Consider the following 19,984-nt stretch of genomic DNA (forward strand, 5'->3'; position numbering starts at 1 on the left):
TCTTTATATACAACAAAATTAAGCATCATTATGAGTTGTTAAATTTGATTGGTATAGAGAAGGATCCAAACGTTTCAATCTTATCTAACAATTTCGCATCATGTCGCTCATGTTTTTGAAAGTATTGTTTTCATTATATTTTGCGCTTAGTAAAGTTCGTGCCTAACAGGTTAATGAAAAACGCTCTAAAACTCGAGAAAGAAGGATCATTACCAAACAACTCTACTTTGATCATATAGTCATACGCTACAAGATTTAGACGATAAATAAGCTAATCTGATTTGCTTACAGTAGAGAACATGTCTCGAGTTAATGAGCCTAAGCATTTCAAATCTCCAACCTGCATCATGTTCTGTCTGAGAATGGAGCCATATGAACTAAGAATTACATGTTGTGTTTTCTAAAATGGCTATGAAACATCCACACCATAAGTTTTTACAATTCATTGTCTACGAAGTAAATCATTTTTCGGCCTTCTCGGTCTTTGCAGCACAAGCCACCACATGAGCTTTGAATTTCTCCAGCTCTTCCAAAACCTCATCCTCTGGTCTGTAAAGCAAGTCACTCATGCGCCATATCTGCATAAATGAATTTGAATGAATCAATCGAAATAATTTATGTTAACACGACCGAAAAACATTTTCATAATGGAAAATGCTGATAAAACGTTATTGAACACAATTCAAGTTTGAATGTGAACGTTTGGATGACTTTGTTTAGGTAATTTGCGTTTTAAAAGGGAGGGAAAAGTAACCAAACGTGGATATTTAAATATACAAGTGGATTTTCTATTTAATTGAAGTCGTTGTTGCCACAAGTAGGCAATAGCGACTTCAATTATATGAAAATTGGATAATTACTATCTATACTTTAAACATGGAAAATTATTTAACATACCTGCAATGTTCCTCCTCCGCCAGTACTTTCACAATCATCGGACACACTAACAATTGTCCATGGATCATATGCATTCCAGTGAAAGTCAACAACTTTGTCTCTGCAAGTAAATAAGAAGTTCGTGTAAAAAAAAAAAATAATAATAATAATAATAAGGTTGGGGGAAGGGAAGTAGTAAATATTTTGACCAACAAAGTTAATACAAACTCCAACAAATCCAATATTTTTTGACATTTCACAACATCGGATAGACAACGCACAAGGAGAAACAGTCAAATCAAAGCAATCTGAGGATGACACAATGCTATGCAAGAAAACCATTAGATCGATGTTCGATGTTACCTAAAGAGATCTGTTCTACTGGAATTCATCAATTGGTATTGTAAGCCTTTGACAGGTACATCTTAAATATACAGTTTCTAGCAAGACTATGTTTAGAGCAAATCGCGGATAAAGATTTTGAAAAGACTAATATTTTATGCAATTATAATTGATGCTCTCGGACTTCATATGAAGTTGATATCAAAATATGGTGGAGCATTACAGATGAACATGTTAAATATAGAGAATCAGACAACATAAGAGACAGAGAAACCTAACAGGTGTAAGAAGCCTAGGAGAAACATCGGATGAACAAAAAAACAGGTTAAGAGTCAGAAAAATTTGTTTAACAATCAAGTTAAGAAGTAATCCTTCAGCTACAGATCTAGATGGCTTACATGATTAACATTAAAGTATAATTATGTTAAACATAGTGACAGTCACAGTAGGTTCATACCTATGACCAGCATGTTGGAAAAACAGCCCTGCAGGAGAATTTATTGTTTTTCCAGCTCGCTCTATCTTTTTACCAACCTGGTCACAAAACAAAAGTATAAAAAATTGACACCTAGCGGTAAATTATTATTGTTGTGGCAAAAACACAAAGCAAAATAGTAAATACTATTCAATTTTGAAACTGCACCTTCTCATAATCCCAAATGTTCAAGAGACCGTCTTCTGCTGAACTTCCAAATATGGATGCTTTGTCTGGAGACCACTGAATTAAACAAACTGTTATTAGCATATTCTGCGGCATTATCATAATATCTATAGTGCCAGAAGGCGTGGAGAATTATCAGAAGACAAAAAGTGCGTCTGAAATCACCTGAACACAAAGAACAGCAGCTTTATGAGCCTCAAATATATGGATGGGAGATCCAACCCCATTGGAGGTGAGATTACGACGATCGAACAAGCGAACAGAATTATCCGCAGACCTGAAGTGACATGGTTATAAGTCGAACACAGACGTCATATGATAGGAACCAAACATATATTGAAATATAAACTGCATCAACGGAAACAACTCCTACAACTAAAGGCTGTTAAACAACCGATTAGTGATATTTAGACATATAGAATGGAAGAGCATACCCAGTAAGAATCAGATTATTATCATGGGGATTCCAGTCAACACAGTGAAGATCAGCATCGTGAGCTTTTTCAACCTGTCGCCAAAATAATGAAAAATCAGACAATAATATAATGACCCTTTACTTTGTTACACAGACACAGTATGAAAAGAGCGTTCAAATGTGTAACTATTAATGAGTATGCAAGTAGTGTTAAAAATGTAACATAACATCAAATTAGGACAAAAATATTGTCAATCCAAATCTAATTTGATGCAAACTCAATTTTGGTATACAATTAGTAAACATGTTATAACACATACCAAATCACATTTACATTTTCAAATGTGATTTTACACACTACAAATGGTAATCCAAAATGCAAGTTGTGTCTTCTTTTGCTAACTTAGATCTATTCCAGTTTCAAAACACTTTTACATGAGAACCACAATTTATGACACTACTAAGTAATAACTTCTATTGTTCAAAAAAAGTAATAACTTCTATCTTCTGTTGCAATTGTCCACGTTTTACGACTCTTATTTGACATTGTACTTAAGTCATACAGCATGTTGCATACTGGCAACGACCTAACAGAACTATTAGTACATCGGCAATCACTGCCATAAAGATTCAACTAAGTTTTACGTTCAATACCAACAGCCTAAAACAACCCTCTTTTATGTTATATTAAATCAACAATAAAGGAAAGCAAATTAAAACACATAAGTATAAATCATATACCTTAACCGCAGGACTTGAGCCAACACGTGCGTCCCATAATATGAGACAAGAATCATCTCCAACACTACAGAATTCCTGCGCACTACAGCATGATCATACTGATGTCAGAAAGATACGGTCATCCCGGAAATTACATATTAAATCCATAGTGCAGATAGATGAAAAAGGAGCAGTTAGCTCATTGACAAAGGATAATATGAAGTTGAAGGAACGGAAAGAATAGAGGGTGACCTAGATTTCACCGTAAGTTCATAATAACGTGAAAAACAAAATGAGAATAGTGACTTCAATAAAGAAAAAACACGTAAATAAGAAACTACTTAGTAGGGTAAACAACATACCTAGAAGGGCAAAAAGCCACATCTTCAACAGTATCATCATGACCAGAATAGATACCTCTTGGTCCGACAGAAGGGCTATCAACATTTTTGTCATTACCTTCCCCAGATTTTTGTTTGATAATGGATCCACCAGATTTGGAGTCTGTAGCAGAAGATGTTACATGGTCTTCAATACTCCACAACACCACTGTTTTATCCTTTCCTGCAATGCAACTCAGTTTTTTCAGATACCTAGTAACCACGTCCTCAACAATGAATGAACCAGGATTTCAAATCCTAATATTTTAGTGCGAAAACAAACAAGTTTGCTAACCTCCGGAAAGCACATAGGGCTCAGTTGGGCACATTGCAAGAGCAAACTCTGCATTATCTTGGTGTCCGGTCAATATCTGCAAAGAAGCTCTATGAATATACCAACAAAAGAAGCATCAACCATGACAAATAAAAACAATAACATAGGAATAAGTTTTTTGAAATAGGACGATTTGAGGGAACTAAAGATGGAATCCATATAATTCAAATTGTAGATTTTGCTTCAATTTGTAGAAGGAAGAATGTTACGAATTATTAGTGCACGCTGCACAGTCAAATAGGCATACCAAATCAGGTCGAGAATTTGTAGCTCCAAGGACAGCATGACGGTTAGGTTGACTTTCAACATCCCAAATGAGAACCTGATATTTAAAGAGTCACAATTAAGGAACAAAATAGCCACCAAACAAACAACTTCGCAATAATAAAAACAACAGAAAGGAAAACTGTAAAGTTCTTACATCAGGGCTGTCCGTGTGAGTAGCCACAATCTTGGAATTTTGTGGCAATTCTCTAATTCTGTTCACCTACAAAGCATAAAGATCAGATCAGAAAACATGAATACCAAAAATCACCAGCATAATGATATATTCAAATCAAACCAATACTATAAACCATTTAAAAACGTATATTAATGAACAAAATCTTGTTCAAATCTCCAAAACAAATCCAGGGCAGATTAGGTAGCGAAGTTATTATTCATTTATCTTTAAGCAACATTGTCAATCTCAGATAGTGGAAAATAGTGGATTGTAAAATTCCGCTACGCAATAGTGCTATAGTGCCGCTATACCCTCTATTTGAAAACATTTTGTACTAAGTAGCATATTGCAGAACAATAGCAGTTTGTCTAAATTCCGATATGCCATAGAGATATAGCGCCTATGGCTGCTATTTAACAACACTGACTTTAAATAAGCTTCAAATGCATCAGCTTTTCAGAATGTCAATTCGAAATTTATACCTCTCCTGGATGTATGATAGTCTTGTACTTCTTCACAAATGGAGAGCGGGCCTCTTCATTAAACTGAAAAACAAGATAAAAACATTAGCACATTAATTGAATTTTAAACTATGTAACACCATCATGTGTGGCTCCATTCAATAATTCCATTTTCTCAATTATTACACGTGTCAATGTGTTAATGACGTGTCTAGTGTCTTTGTCAGTACTTCATAGATTTTAAACTATGTAGCACCAACACTTCAAATTGAAATATTGTCACTTAACCGACAACACCAACATGGTGACTACATTCAACTATTCCATTTTCTCAACTTAACTAATGTCAATGTGTTAATCTCATATATAGTGTCTATGTCGGTACTTCATAGATTTTAAACAATATAAACCGAAACTACGAAAAGGTAAGAAACATCACATGGCATCACATACTGTCAAAAAAAATCACATGACATCACATCACATTCAAATAACAATAAATCAAAAAAAAATAATAATAAACAAATCACCTGAGAAATATGCTCTGCAGCTGCAACCCTAGTCTTGACAACCTCACAATTCGCAATCACCAAAGTATTCGGAACACTACCATCAGTCTACAAAAACAAAAAAAAAATCAAAAAATCAAAATGGGTTTCTTCACATTCCATTACCCACATCAACAAATCCACATTACACCAAAACCCAACTTCAACAACAACAAAATCAATCAAAAAAATCAATCTTTAAATCAATTTCAACAACAACGAAAAATAAAAATTCAATCTTTCACCTGCTCAGAAAGATATAATCGCTGTCGATTCTTATAAGTAGCTTGTTCAAGCTGAGGACCCCAACTATTACAAAATCACAACATTCATCAATTAAATCAAAATCAAAATCAACCCTAAAATTTCACAAACATAAACCCTAGAGAGAGAAACAAAAAACAAACCGGCAAGAGAGAGAAGGCCAAACAAGATTATGATTAGCGAGCCAATCATAAAGAACAGGAACAAGAGATTTCCATTGAGTGTATTTCTCGTCAACAGAAGCTTGATGTTGTTGTTGATGTTGTTGATTTTGTTGATGTTGTTGTGATTTTTTCGATTCTCTTGGTGATTTGACATTTTGTTGTTGTTCATCTTTTTTGTCTTCCTTTGGTTTAGGTTTTCTACCTCTTGTTTCCTTCTTCTTCACTACACCACCTTGTGTTGAAGGAGGAGTCTCCATTTTTCTCACTCACTCACTCACTCAGTTCTTTCTCTGCTACTTTCGATGTGTTGCTGTTACACTCTCTCTCTCTCTCTCTCTCTCTCCCTCTATTTATTTCCACTTCAAAATTATGGGTGAGTTCTTTTTCTTTTTTAAACGGTGCGTGAGTTTTTTTTTTAAGTTTTTTTAGGTTATTGCTAGTTGTTTGATTAATATTCGACGGTTTAGGTTTAAGCTTTTTTTTTTTGTAAGATTTAGATTTAAGTTTGTTAATTTTTAATATGTGAAGATTCTCTCATTTTGCACTTAGGTGGACAACTGGATATCTGATTGTACATTTTTTATGACATGACATGTATACGCGGAAAAAAATTATTTTTTATTTATTTTTGATGATGTGGCATGCAAATTTGAAAAAAATTAAATTTATTTTTTAATAATAAATTATCTGACGTAAAATTAAAAATAAATTTAAATTTTTTTCACGTGTGCATGCCACATCATAAAAAATGCACAGTCAGATAATTAGTTATCCACTCAAGGGGCAAAATGAGATAATCTTCATATTACAAGGGGGGTAAACAGAAAAGAAAAAAAATTACGCAGGTAAATCAAATTTCGCTAACTTTCCAAGAGATAAACAACCATTTACTTTTTTTTTAATTGTTGGATGGAGATCAACCGAGTTTCTATATTTCAAAGGCATAAGTTATGGTGCATAAGCCTTGCTTATGCACACCATGCATAAATACCTCAGATTGCTTAGCGCACCCCCAGTTTGCTTAATGCACCCCCATATTACTTAGCGCCCCCCAGATTGCTTATTGCCCTCTAGTTTACTTATCGCACCCCCCAAATTGCTTTGTGCGCCCCCAAAATTTCTAAGCGCGCCCCCAAATTGCTAAGCGGCCCCCCCACCCCCAACATAAATAACACACAAAATCATTCCACAAGCCGAATGGTTTTGGATTACAACCCTCTAAAATCATTTGACAGTAAAAATGGTTTTGGCATTATAATTTATAAGTACATCTAATGTGAAACCATTCCAAAAAAAATGGTTTTGGGGGGTGCGCGAGAAAATTGGGGGGGTGCGTGAGAAACAATTGGGGGCGCGCGAAAAATTTAGGGGTGCGCTAAGTATATGGGGGGCGCTAAGCAATTTGGGGGGTGCGTTAAGCAATTTTCATTATTTATGCATCATAACCCCTCCCTATTTCAAATGTATAATCATATATTAATGTTGAGGATTCAATTTTTTTTTATAAACTTTTTTTGGTAGAAATACTTTTTTATAATGTAATAAAAGATTTAATCAAAATAAATTATGTAAGAAAAATATATCGGAGATAAACCTAATTCAGATGAAAATTAATATTACCTTCGTCCCTAATTTATAAGATTTCATTGAAAAATTACAGAGATTAAAAAAGTGGGTTGTGGAGTATTGTTTTTACAATTTTATGTTTCAAGAAAGAGAATGAATTAATGTTCTTCTAAAATATTTATTACTGATTGTAGACAAATATGTTTTTTAATTAGGGGTTTGTTGATAAAAAAATAATTATTGTCCTTGAAAATTTGAAAGTGGTCTTATAAAAAGGTGACAAAGAAAAATATGAAGAGGGTTTTATATTTAAGGACGAATGTAGTAATCACTATATAAAAAAATTAATAAATAAAATAATTTTCTTCAAATTAAATAGAATTTGTACCATTATGAAGGTTAAAAATGAGAACCTAACTTTGTGATGAAATTTAAGAAAGACAGTTTTGAATTGTGTTTCACAATTTTTGAAAGTTAATTATTTTTCTTATTAACACAGTTTACAAATTATTTATCAAAGCAATTAAATTCTGTAAACGAGTACTTTAAGAGTTGAAGTTAAATCATATATGTTGGGTTTTTGTATATTGGCTACATTTTGCAAAAACATATTTTAGCCAAGTGTTGAGACAAGTGTGCTGACCCCAAGTGTTGTGACAAATGTTGTTACACTTTGGAACAACACCTGACTCTGTTCTGCGCGCGCCAGCTGGATGTTATTATTTTCTACTCAATCTTTTGAAGATCTGTTTGAAGAATTATGTCAAGGTTTCTTACAGAAGAAGGCGCACGTGTTTAATGTGTTTCATGAGGCAGCCAAACCCTAGTTTTATTTTCCAAAGGAATTATATTTTTGGAAAATATATTTTTGCGGTTTCAAAAATATAACTATTATTTTCAGAAATATATCACTGCTGCCGCAATTCTAGAAGCCCTAATTTTGTCTTGAAGCCCAAGTCGTTCTACTGCTATAAATACGAAGGCAAGCATATGGTTTCAAGCATCTAAAATCGTGTTCTTACAAAGCGTGTGTTTTAGGATTTTAGAGTGTTAATTGTGAGCCTTTCTTGTGTCTCATTGATGCAAGCTTAGGACCTGAGTGTTATTGAGTTGTAAGTGTGAACTTCTCCTAAGCTTTGAAGTACGGAGATTGTTCTATTGTGTTGTGTGGTTTACTCGCAAGCTTTTAAGCAAGAGTGAATCCTAGTTTCTTAGGAGTGTGTCTCCACCTGTTGTGTTCGTGGAATTGAATAGCAGCGCTGTCTGTGTTGCTAAGGTGGGAATTGGGACGGGGTCTCATATCTAGGAGTTCCTAGGTAGAAGGGTCATTGGGTAGTGATTAAGTGAGAAGTTGTAAACGGGTGAGTTTAGCTTCGAAGTAATACTGCTGATAGTGGACTTCATTCCTGGATTGGTATCCCCCAGAGTAGGCTTTAGGCTGAACTGGGTTAACAACTCTCGTGTGTTATTTACTTTACTGTTTGTGTTGTTTTATGTTATTTGCTCTGTTTATAGACAAGTGTTGGCGCACCAGTTACAACATCTGTCTACAACAGACAAGTGTTGCTACACCTTGAGCAACACCTGTCCACTGTGTGCCAGGAATTTCAATTGGCATCAGAGCAGGCACCCTGTTCTGAATTTTAGGGTGAGCTCCAGGGAAATCGTTTCTGGCAAGGATGGACAAAGAAGGAGGTTTTGTTACCAGACCACCTCTCTTGGTTGGCGCTTCAAACTATGACTATTGGAAGTCCCGCATGATGGCCTTCTTAAAACAAATTGATAGCAAGACATGGAAGGCAATTCTGAGAGGATGGACTCCACCTGTGAAGATGGACAAAGATGGTAAACCAACTCTTGAGTTGAAATCTGCTGAAGAATTGTCCAAAGAAGAAGATGAGCTTGCTCTTGCAAACTCAAAAGCATTATATGCGCTATATAATGGTGTTGACAAGCACATATTCAGACTCATCAAAAAGTGTGTCTGTGCTAAGGAAGCTTGGACAATTCTTGAGACTGTTCATGAAGGTACCTCTAAAGTGAAGCTGTCTAAGCTACAACTCCTAACAACTAAGTTTGAAAATCTAAGAATGAATGATGATGAAACCATTCAGGATTTTCACATGACCATACTTGATTTTGACAATCAATTTGATGCCTTGGGTGAAAAGATACCTGAAGAAAAGCTGGTAAGAAAAATGCTCAGGTCTCTACCTAAGAAGTTTGACATGAAAGTCACAGCTATAGAAGAAGCAAAGGATATCACAGATATGAAGCTAGATGAACTGGTTGGTTCACTACAAACCTATGAGGTAGCCACAAATGAAAAGATGGATAAGAAAAACAAAAGTATTGCTTTTGTTTCAAATGCTGAGGAAGAAGATCAACTGAGTGACACAGAATCTGAACAAAGCATCTCTGATGCAATGGTTCTTTTGGGAAAACAATTTAATAAGGTGCTAAAGAGAATGGACAAACGCTCTAAGACAGGTGCAGCTGACACTGGTCGCAACACTTACAGGAATTTCAGAAAACCTGTAACAGATGAGAAATCAGCTCCAAATAAAGGTGTTCAATGCCATGAATGTGAGGGGTTTGGTCACATTAGAAGTGAATGTGGAACCTATCTGAAGAAACAAAAGAAGGGGTTAACTGTAACTTGGTCAGATGAAGATTCTGAAGGAGAAGCCGATACTGCAAAAGCTATACATGTATTGACAAGTGTTTGCACATCTGACACTGAATCATGTGAAGAAGAACTAACCTTTGATGAACTTGCTGAATCATATAAAAAGCTGTGTCTGAAGAGTGCAGAAGTCTGCAGAGTCTCTGAAGAGCAAAAAGAGACAATCACTAAGTTGCAAACTGAGAAAGCTGCTAATTTGTCAAGAATCTCTGAATTTAGTACTAAATGGGAAGATAGTTTAAAGATCATTGAGGAACAGAAGGCAACTATCATCAACTTAGAAGCTGACAAGATCAAACAACTGACTGAGATAGCCCATCTGAATGAAGAGGTAACTGAATTAAACTCTCATCTTGAGAATTTAAAGAAGCATGTTCTTAGGCTATTCAAAGGAAGTGATCTAGATGAAATCCTGGAAACTTTGCCTGCTCCTAGTAGATCCAAAACAGGCATTGGGTATGAATACAAAAATGTTAATAGGATTATGGATTACAACAAAGAAGGGAAATATATGCCTGAGATAAGTAAACAACCGTCTCCAAAAATGCATGACAGGATGTCGTCACACCTGTCTCCTAGACAGCAGAGACAAGTGTTGCCACATGTGGCACCACATCAGCAAAGATGTCAGAGACCTAGGTTTATACCTAGACCAAGAAGCAGGTACCATTCATGGAGATGTCATCACTGTGGAAGAAAGGGGCACATAAGGCCTTATTGCTACAAACTGTATGGTTATCCAAGTGAAATTCCACAAGAATCTGATCAATCCATCACTAAAACAAAGATGGAATGGAAGCAAAAAGATGATGCAACCAATACCAAGGAGTATACAGCTGAAAGCAGTGGGAAAAGTTTGATTGCCCATACATCACTCAGAGCCTCATCAAAAGAAGACTGGTACTTTGATAGTGGTTGTTCCAGACACATGACTGGTGTTGAAAAGTATTTGAAAGAAATAAAATCCTATGCCACAAGTTTTGTGACATTTGGAGATGGAGCAAAGGGGGAAATCAAAGGTATTGGAAGACTGATTGACCATGGTCTACCAAAACTTGAAAATGTTCTCCTTGTAAAAGGACTAACTGCCAATCTAATCAGTATAAGCCAACTATGTGATCAAGGCATGAAAGTCAACTTTACAAAAAATGAATGTCTGGTCAGCAATAATGAAGGAGACATCCTTATGAGGGGTGTTAGATCAAAAGACAACTGCTACTTGTGGATCCCTCTTGAAGAAGGTAATGTATCTACATGTCTCTTGGCTAAAAATGAAGAGGTTAAGCTGTGGCATCAAAAATTAGGACACCTTAACCTGAAGAGCATGAAGAGAGTCATATCAGAAGAAGCTGTCAGAGGACTACCAATCTTACAGATACAGGAAGGCAATATCTGTGGAGAATGTCAGATTGGGAAGCAAACCAAAGTGTCGCACCAAAAGTTGCAACACTTGTCCACCTCTAGAGTTCTTGAGTTACTACATATGGATCTGATGGGGCCCATACAAGTTGAGAGTCTTGGAGGTAAGAAATATGTTCTTGTTATTGTTGATGACTTCTCTAGGTATACTTGGGTAAATTTCATTAGGGAAAAATCTGAGACTTTTGAAGAATTCAAAAATCTTTGTGTACAACTTCAAAAGGAGAAAGACTGTGGTATTGTGAGAATCAGAAGTGACCATGGTAAGGAGTTTGAAAACTCTAAATTTGCTGATTTTTGTGCTGCTGAAGGAATAATTCATGAATTTTCTTCACCAATTACACCTCAACAAAATGGTGTGGTTGAAAGAAAGAATAGAACCTTACAGGAATCTGCAAGAGTAATGTTGCATGCCAAAAATGTTCCTTACAAGTTCTGGGCTGAAGCCATGAATACAGCTTGTTACATTCACAATAGAGTAACATTAAGAAAAGGTACTGCTACAACACTGTATGAATTATGGAAGAATAGGAAGCCTACTGTGAAGTATTTCCATGTGTTTGGGTCAAAATGTTATATTTTGGCAGATAGAGAACCTAGAAGAAAATTAGACCCCAAAAGTGATGAGGGGATATTTTTAGGTTACTCAACCAACAGCAGAGCGTACAGGGTTTTTAACTCCAGAACAAGAACTATGATGGAATCAATTAATGTTGTTGTTGATGACAGTGATACAACAAGTGCAGATCCAGCTGAAGAGACAGATGTCATAACACCTGTCCCAACACCTGATGATGATCAAACTGAACCTGAACCTGATCAACATTCTGAATCTACTACAGAGGTTCCTAGACCAACCAAGGGACCATCTACTAGAACACAGAAGAATCATCCTCTGGAACTTGTCATTGGAAATCCAAATCAAGGAATTGCAACAAGAAGATCAAAAGAAGCAATCTCCAATTCATGTTTCATATCAAAGATTGAACCAAAGAATGTTAAAGAAGCTTTGACTGATGAATACTGGATCAATGCTATGCAGGATGAACTAACTCAGTTCAAAAGAAGTGAGGTATGGGATCTAGTACCTAGACCAGATGGTATAAATGTTATTGGTACAAAGTGGGTGTACAAGAACAAAACTGATGAAAATGGTGATATTACTAGAAATAAAGCCAGACTTGTAGCACAAGGATACACCCAGATAGAAGGAGTAGATTTTGATGAAACTTTTGCTCCAGTTGCTCGCTTGGAGTCCATAAGATTACTCTTGGCTGTGGCATGCATTTTAAAATTCAAGCTATATCAAATGGATGTAAAAAGTGCATTCCTAAATGGCTATCTAAATGAAGAGGTATATGTTGAGCAACCAAAAGGGTTTGTAGATCCAAGCTTTCCTAACCATGTTTACAAACTAAAGAAAGCACTCTATGGATTGAAACAAGCCCCTAGAGCATGGTATGAAAGATTGACTGAATTCCTTGTCAGCCATGGATACAAGAAGGGTGGTAATGATAAAACCCTGTTTGTAAGAGAAGAGAAAGGGAAGCTAATGATAGCTCAGATATATGTGGATGATATTGTGTTTGGTGGAATGTCGCGACAAATGGTGGAACATTTTGTGCATCAAATGCAATCTGAATTTGAAATGAGTCTTGTAGGTGAGCTAACTTATTTTTTAGGTCTTCAGGTCAAACAAATGGAAGACACCATATTTATCTCTCAAGAAAAATATGCAAGAAACATTGTGAAGAAATTTGGAATGGAAGGTGGTAGTCACAAAAGGACACCTGCACCTACACACTTGAAGCTTACCAAAGATGAGAAAGGGGTTGATGTGGATCAAAGTCTCTATAGAAGTATGATTGGGAGCTTGCTATATCTCACAGCTAGCAGGCCTGATATCATGTTTGCAGTTGGTGTCTGTGCAAGATATCAATCTGAACCGAAGATGAGTCATCTGACTCAAGTAAAGAGGATCTTCAAATATGTCAATGGAACATGTGGCTATGGAATTTTATACTCTCATGGTAATGATTCTACCTTAATTGGATATTGTGATGCAGATTGGGCTGGAAGTGCTGATGATAGAAAGAGCACCTCTGGTGCATGTTTCTTCTTGGGAAACAATCTAGTATCTTGGTTTAGTAAGAAGCAGAATAGTGTGTCTCTATCAACAGCTGAAGCAGAATATATAGCAGCTGGGAGTAGTTGCTCTCAATTGTTATGGATGAGACAAATGTTGAAAGAGTATAGTGTGGAGCAAGATGTCATGACACTCTACTGTGACAATCTTAGTGCTATAAACATTTCTAAAAATCCTATTCAACATAGTAGGACTAAGCACATTGACATACGTCATCACTTTATAAGAGAGCTTGTAGAAGAAAAAATTGTTACACTTGAGCACATTGCATCGGAAGAACAATTAGCAGACATTTTTACTAAAGCGTTGGATGCAAGTCAATTTGAAAATTTAAGAGGCAAACTTGGAATTTGCCTTTTTGAAGACAAATAGCAGTTACAGCATGCAATGCGTGTAACTACCTCTCATCACTTTAAGTTACACGCTAATCAAGGAAGTTCTCATTCAACTTCCCACAACCTCCATCAACCACAATCATTACTTTTCATCGTTTCTCTCTCTCACGCTCAAAAACTCTCTATCTTCCTCATCAACATTTCTCTGACTTCTCCTCTTCTCAGCAAACTTCAATTCCAAATCATGTCTAACTCCGCCAAATCTTCACCAACAAAGACAGATGCTACTCCATCACTACAAAAGGTGGTAATCGATGCTGTTCCTCTCACCACCATACCTTCCATAAGTCCAACTATGAGGAGAAAATCAGTTGCGAAGAAGGAAAAATCATCACGAACAAGCCCAACTCCTTCATCTCCCTCCTCTTCAATTAAGAAAACGAAGAAGAAGAGCAAGAAATCGCGAACTAAATCGAGAAGGGCCTATACAATGTCTGAACTATATAATGATCCACTGCCATCGAGTGATGCTCCTACACCTGTCATTAATCCTGCAGAAGAGAATGTTGACACATCTGGTAAGACTTCTGTTAATTTAGGTCTTAATGTTGAAAATCCTGCTGAAACCCTAGGTTTAAAGGACCCTGCTATGTCTGAAAAATTGGGGAAAACTGTTCCTAACCCCCCTACTGTTGTTGATGCTAATATTGGTGCTTCCACTAAGACCAATGAGGCTGTTGCTGATGAGTCTCTCAAGAAAACTGCTCCTGAGACTCATGTTGCGCCAAATGTTGCAACACATGGCGCTGCGCCAAATGTGGTGCCAGATGTTCCCACATCTTTGGCACAAGAAAATCTGGTGGACTATTCTGAGTCTGATGAGAGTCCCCCACCTAAGGCTACTGATAAAGAAGCTGTTCCTGATAAAGTTGTGAATGAAACTCCTGAGGTAATAATTGTTAATGAAAATGAAACTACTGTTAGTGATAAGGCTATTCCTGCACATTCTGAAGCTAGTGTGGCTAGGAGGACTAGAAGTAGGGCTGGAAAAACTGTAGAGGCTACTAACACACCTGTCCAAACACCCAAACCATCTAGGGCTGAAAAAGTTACTGGTAAAAAGCCCCTATATGGACCTCCAAAATCTGTAAGTAAGGTGGTTCCTAGAACTGAGACTAGGAAAAGGAAGGCTCCACCAACTAGTGATTCTGATTTTGAACCTGAGACAGATGTTGCTGCATCTGGCAGCACATCTAGGAAGAGTATAGGAAGGAAGAAGATCCCTCAAACAGTTCCCTATGCTCCTTTAGACAATATATCATTTCATCTGGAAAATGGTTCTGCAAGGTGGAAATTTGTGTATCACAGGAGGCTGGCTCTAGAAAGAAATTTGAAAGATGATATTCTTGAATGTCCTCTTGTTGTTGAAGCTCTTGAGTATGCAGGTTTGATGAAAACAGTGGTTGGTTTGGACAAGTGCTATGACAGGCTTGTCAAGGAATTTTTGATTAATGTGGCTGCAAACTGTAATGATCCAGCAAGTCCTGAATACAGGCAGGTTTTTGTTCGAGGAAAGTGTGTTCAATTCTCTCCAACTGTGATCAACCAATATTTGCAAAGGGATTCTGAAGAAGTGGCTCCTCTGAAAGTCACAGACAATGAGGTCTGCAAGGTCCTCACAGGTGGCAAGATCAAGGTATGGCCAAGCAAGGCAAAATTGGCTGCAACTTCCCTCTCTCCATTTTATGCTGTTCTGAATAGGATTGCTGCACATAATTGGGTGCCTACAACCCACTCAGGTGATGTAGCAAGAGGATTGGGTAAGTTCATTTATGCTGTGGGCACAAAAGCCAAATTTGACTATGGTGCATATTTCTTTCAAGAAACTCTGAGTCATGCTTTAACATATGCTGTTGAGAAACCAGTTGCTCTTCCCACTCTGCTATGCAATATTATACTTGAACAACACCCAGATATACTAAGAAGTTCTGATGTTCCTTGCAAAAGGAAATGGGTGTTGGTGATTGAGCAGAGGCTGCTGGATGGGACAAATGCTGCAGCAGGTGTTGGCACATCTGTCCAGACTGGGGTACTCTCTAGGAAGCAGATGATTGCAGACTTGACTGAGACCAGCAGAGCTCTTGAGGCCAGGAAGCTGAAAATAGACCGTGTGATTGAGGCACTCAAGGCTGAGGAGGCTGCTGAAATGGCTGAGGGTGAGCCAGATGGACAAGAAGGAAAAGAGGCTAGTGAGTCTGAGGATGGTTCTGAGGATGTGATGGAGGACTCTGATGAAAGTTCTTCAATCTGATTTCTGATGTTTCCTTATATTTGTTACTAATGTACTTTTGGTGTTTCTTTGTTGTTCCTTTTATGGGCAAGGCCCTGGATTTCTAGCACCTGTGTGTGCTCTATGGACTGTAATAATTGCACCCTGACACTTCTATTTCCTATGCATAATGTTTGTCTAAATTGTGGCTAAAAAGGGGGAGTAGTATGTGTGTGTGACAAATGTGAAGACAGATGTTCCCACATCTGGTGACTGTTTTTGTGCTATTGTTCGTATGCTCGTATTGAGGGGGAGTGTGAGTAATATGCATGTACTGAGGGGGAGTAGTGAATATTCTTTCTCTATCTGGTGTGTGTATGTATGAATTCAGGGGGAGTGTGAGTGATATTATCTCTTGATCGCCTGAATGAATTTGATGACGAATGTTGTGCCAAGTGTTATGGCACCTGACTAATGAGTCCACTATCCACTATGACTGAGAATTTATTTTTCTCAGATGTTTATGGGAATTTATTTTTCCCTGTTGTTCTTATGATGTATGGATGCGCGTTAAACTATTAGGAGTTTATTTCTCCTACTTCTTAGCATCTACTACGGGAGTTTAATTCTCTCTTGTGTTGTTCCATGAGGCTAGTTGTCTTTATTCCGCTGTTGCATTGCCTCTGATACTACTTAACTCTTCTGGAAGTAGTTTTTATTATGTGTTACTTTCTTTCCTAGTTGTGTGATCATGTTGAATCGAAGGAAAGGTAATACTGTATCTCTCTATATACTGGTCTAATATTGTTTTAGCCAAAATTTGCCAAAGGGGGAGATTGTTGGGTTTTTGTATATTGGCTACATTTTGCAAAAACATATTTTAGCCAAGTGTTGAGACAAGTGTGCTGACCCCAAGTGTTGTGACAAATGTTGTTACACTTTGGAACAACACCAGACTCTGTTCTGCGCGCGCCAGCTGGATGTTATTATTTTCTACTCAATCTTTTGAAGATCTGTTTGAAGAATTATGTCAAGGTTTCTTACAGAAGAAGGCGCACGTGTTTAATGTGTTTCATGAGGCAGCCAAACCCTAGTTTTATTTTCCAAAGGAATTATATTTTTGGAAAATATATTTTTGCGGTTTCAAAAATATAACTATTATTTTCAGAAATATATCACTGCTGCCGCAATTCTAGAAGCCCTAATTTTGTCTTGAAGCCCAAGTCGTTCTACTGCTATAAATACGAAGGCAAGCATATGGTTTCAAGCATCTAAAATCGTGTTCTTACAAAGCGTGTGTTTTAGGATTTTAGAGTGTTAATTGTGAGCCTTTCTTGTGTCTCATTGATGCAAGCTTAGGACCTGAGTGTTATTGAGTTGTAAGTGTGAACTTCTCCTAAGCTTTGAAGTACGGAGATTGTTCTATTGTGTTGTGTGGTTTACTCGCAAGCTTTTAAGCAAGAGTGAATCCTAGTTTCTTAGGAGTGTGTCTCCACCTGTTGTGTTCGTGGAATAGAATAGCAGCGCTGTCTGTGTTGCTAAGGTGGGAATTGGGACGGGGTCTCATATCTAGGAGTTCCTAGGTAGAAGGGTCATTGGGTAGTGATTAAGTGAGAAGTTGTAAACGGGTGAGTTTAGCTTCGAAGTAATACTGCTGATAGTGGACTTCATTCCTGGATTGGTATCCCCCAGAGTAGGCTTTAGGCTGAACTGGGTTAACAACTCTCGTGTGTTATTTACTTTACTGTTTGTGTTGTTTTATGTTATTTGCTCTGTTTATAGACAAGTGTTGGCGCACCAGTTACAACATCTGTCTACAACAGACAAGTGTTGCTACACCTTGAGCAACACCTGTCCACTGTGTGCCAGAAATTTCAATATAAGTAAAGTAAAATAAATGGAGTATAAAGGAAGAGACAAGACACTGTAATTTTTAACAAAGATGACAAAATTAAGGGTGGGTCCGTTTAGGTTGGGCAAAAAGATGAATTTGTTCATCTTGGACCCATGTAAATGACCTGAAATCTTTAGTTTGATCCGGTAAAAGATTCTCATGCGCAATACATACGACAACATAATATTTCCTTCTCAATTAAGGTTTATTTTAAAAAACAAAATACAGCTATTTTCTTCTCAATTAAGATTTATTTTAAAAAAACAAAATATAGTTGTAAGCAATTGTTATTGGGTTTTGTCATTTCTGTTATTTAAAAAATACTACCCATTAAAACAAAAGTTTGTGTTAGTTCTATCTCTCTTCAAATACGGAAGTTAAACTAAATTTCTTCTTGAAATCATTCAGTCGTTCAAGAATGTATCAACAATTTCTGAAATCTCAATGAGTCGACTCGTTTTCGTGTGATGGGTGTGTTTGTGAATAGAGGTATGTTTTCTTGCGATTCGTCTCAGTGATTCTTCTATTTCGTATTATTTTTGTTGTCAAATATGAAAGGTAGATTTTCAGAATCAAGGTATATTTTAAGAAATTGGAATCTAGAATTATTGTTGTTATGGGTTATGTAGAATGTTGGTTTAATTAAGTGTGTTGTATTTTTTCAGACAATTAAAGAAATTGTAAAATTAGATATGGTTATTTGATTTCCTAAAGCTGAAAATGGTGGAAGTTTGTTCTAATTCGGTCAATGATGAAGTTGAATCATCTCAGGTATGTCTTTTAACGCAAATTTAACTTTTTTAAATTTATATTTATATTTTAAAAAAATGTAACAATAGATTTCAATTTATTTAGGGAATGGAAAATTTAGCGTTGTCTGATGAAGTGCATGAAGAAGTTGGTGATGACAATGTAGATGATGCAGAATACGGTAGGACACAAGGTGTAGAGGGGTGTATTTTTAGTGAAATTAATATTGTTAATTGTTTGGAAGAAGTCACGAAGATTGACTTTAAACAACTAAACGAAGAAGTAATGAGATACCATTTTATGGATCTTGGGGTGACTTTTACATTCTAGTATTCTACAATTGGTATGTCGGTTTATGTGATTTTGCTGAAAGAAAGAGTAAAGTTATGAAGAACAAAAAAGACGATCAAAATAACTCAACAGACATTTGTCTGCTACGGAGAAGGGGTTAGAGATGAGAAAGTCACTCCAAGTAGCCGAAAGAGAGTACATAAAGCATGCATTAGATGAGGTTTTATCTAGGCAAATTTTGTCTAAAACAATCTTTGGCAGATAAATATCTTGGTCTTCTATCTTCAATGTGCAACTCTAGCCATCAATCTGTTGACCTTCAGATTAGACACACATGTTGTGCATTCATAATTAAGCATGTAAAAGTTACTCATATTTCTATGACTGTAACTAACTAAGTCACCCATATTGCTATGACTGTGACCCAAATCACTCATATTTCCATGATTGTGATCCTAAGCATAAAAGCCATCCATATTTCTATGATTATGACTAAGCACGATGAATCCTCCATATTTCTATGGTTATAAGATTATGATCATGCCCTATGCTACAAGTTTAAATGCTTTTTGAAGTTCTTGAATGCACATCACCCAGAGCAGAAAGTAAATTTTTCTCCCCCTTAAAATATGCACATCACCATACACACATACAGATGCTATACTAGATGCTATATCATTCTTCATCACATCATGCACATCAGAAATATTACTCCCCCTTTTTAGCCATAAATTCTGACAAATAAAGTCAGTACCACAGAATAGGAGCAAAATACATAGTACCACAGAGTATCAGAGAAATAAACTCATATCAGAGGCATGCATCAGCGGAATTAAACACATCTAGCCTCACATAGCTTTATCAAAACTAAGAGAAATAAACTCTCAAAGTGGATTCAAGATAGGAGAAATAAACTCCTTCAGACAGCATAAACAGTCTTCAGAAAAACATCAGAGGAAAAATAAATTCCCACTTCACACGAACATACATACCAGACTGATCACTCAACATCTGGCTGGAC

General features: G+C 36.5%; 1 protein-coding gene across 1 annotated transcript; it reads right to left on the bottom strand.

Annotated features, from left to right (window-relative positions):
- Positions 1-209: 209 nt before the first annotated feature.
- LOC123882873 (WD-40 repeat-containing protein MSI4-like) lies at positions 210-5,995 on the bottom strand. The gene is made up of 15 exons (XM_045931516.1): positions 5,587-5,995; positions 5,425-5,488; positions 5,162-5,248; positions 4,653-4,715; positions 4,150-4,215; positions 3,976-4,050; positions 3,690-3,765; positions 3,377-3,578; positions 3,036-3,117; positions 2,314-2,387; positions 2,045-2,156; positions 1,862-1,936; positions 1,676-1,752; positions 898-997; positions 210-578 (listed from the first exon to the last, which is right to left on the bottom strand). The coding sequence occupies exons 1-15, from the start codon at positions 5,862-5,864 to the stop codon at positions 462-464; spliced, it is 1,548 nt and encodes a 515-aa protein (XP_045787472.1). The 5' UTR covers positions 5,865-5,995; the 3' UTR covers positions 210-461.
- Positions 5,996-19,984: the final 13,989 nt, after the last annotated feature.

Source organism: Trifolium pratense, linkage group LG5 (genome assembly GCF_020283565.1).
Source record: "Trifolium pratense cultivar HEN17-A07 linkage group LG5, ARS_RC_1.1, whole genome shotgun sequence".
NCBI lineage: Eukaryota > Viridiplantae > Streptophyta > Magnoliopsida > Fabales > Fabaceae > Trifolium > Trifolium pratense.

What these genes read in the sequence shown, in the direction of transcription:
- LOC123882873 (XM_045931516.1), bottom strand. Translation starts at nt 5,864, where the DNA reads ATGGAGACTCCTCCTTCAACACAAGGTGGTGTAGTGAAGAAGAAGGAA. An exon ending in TGGCCTTCTCTCTCTTGCCG is followed by an intron (nt 5,489 to 5,586) that starts GTTTGTTTTTTG and finishes ATTTTGTAATAG; the next exon opens with TTGGGGTCCTCAGCTTGAAC. An exon ending in GCTCAAGTCCTGCGGTTAAG is followed by an intron (nt 2,388 to 3,035) that starts GTATATGATTTA and finishes TTTTGGCGACAG; the next exon opens with GTTGAAAAAGCTCACGATGC.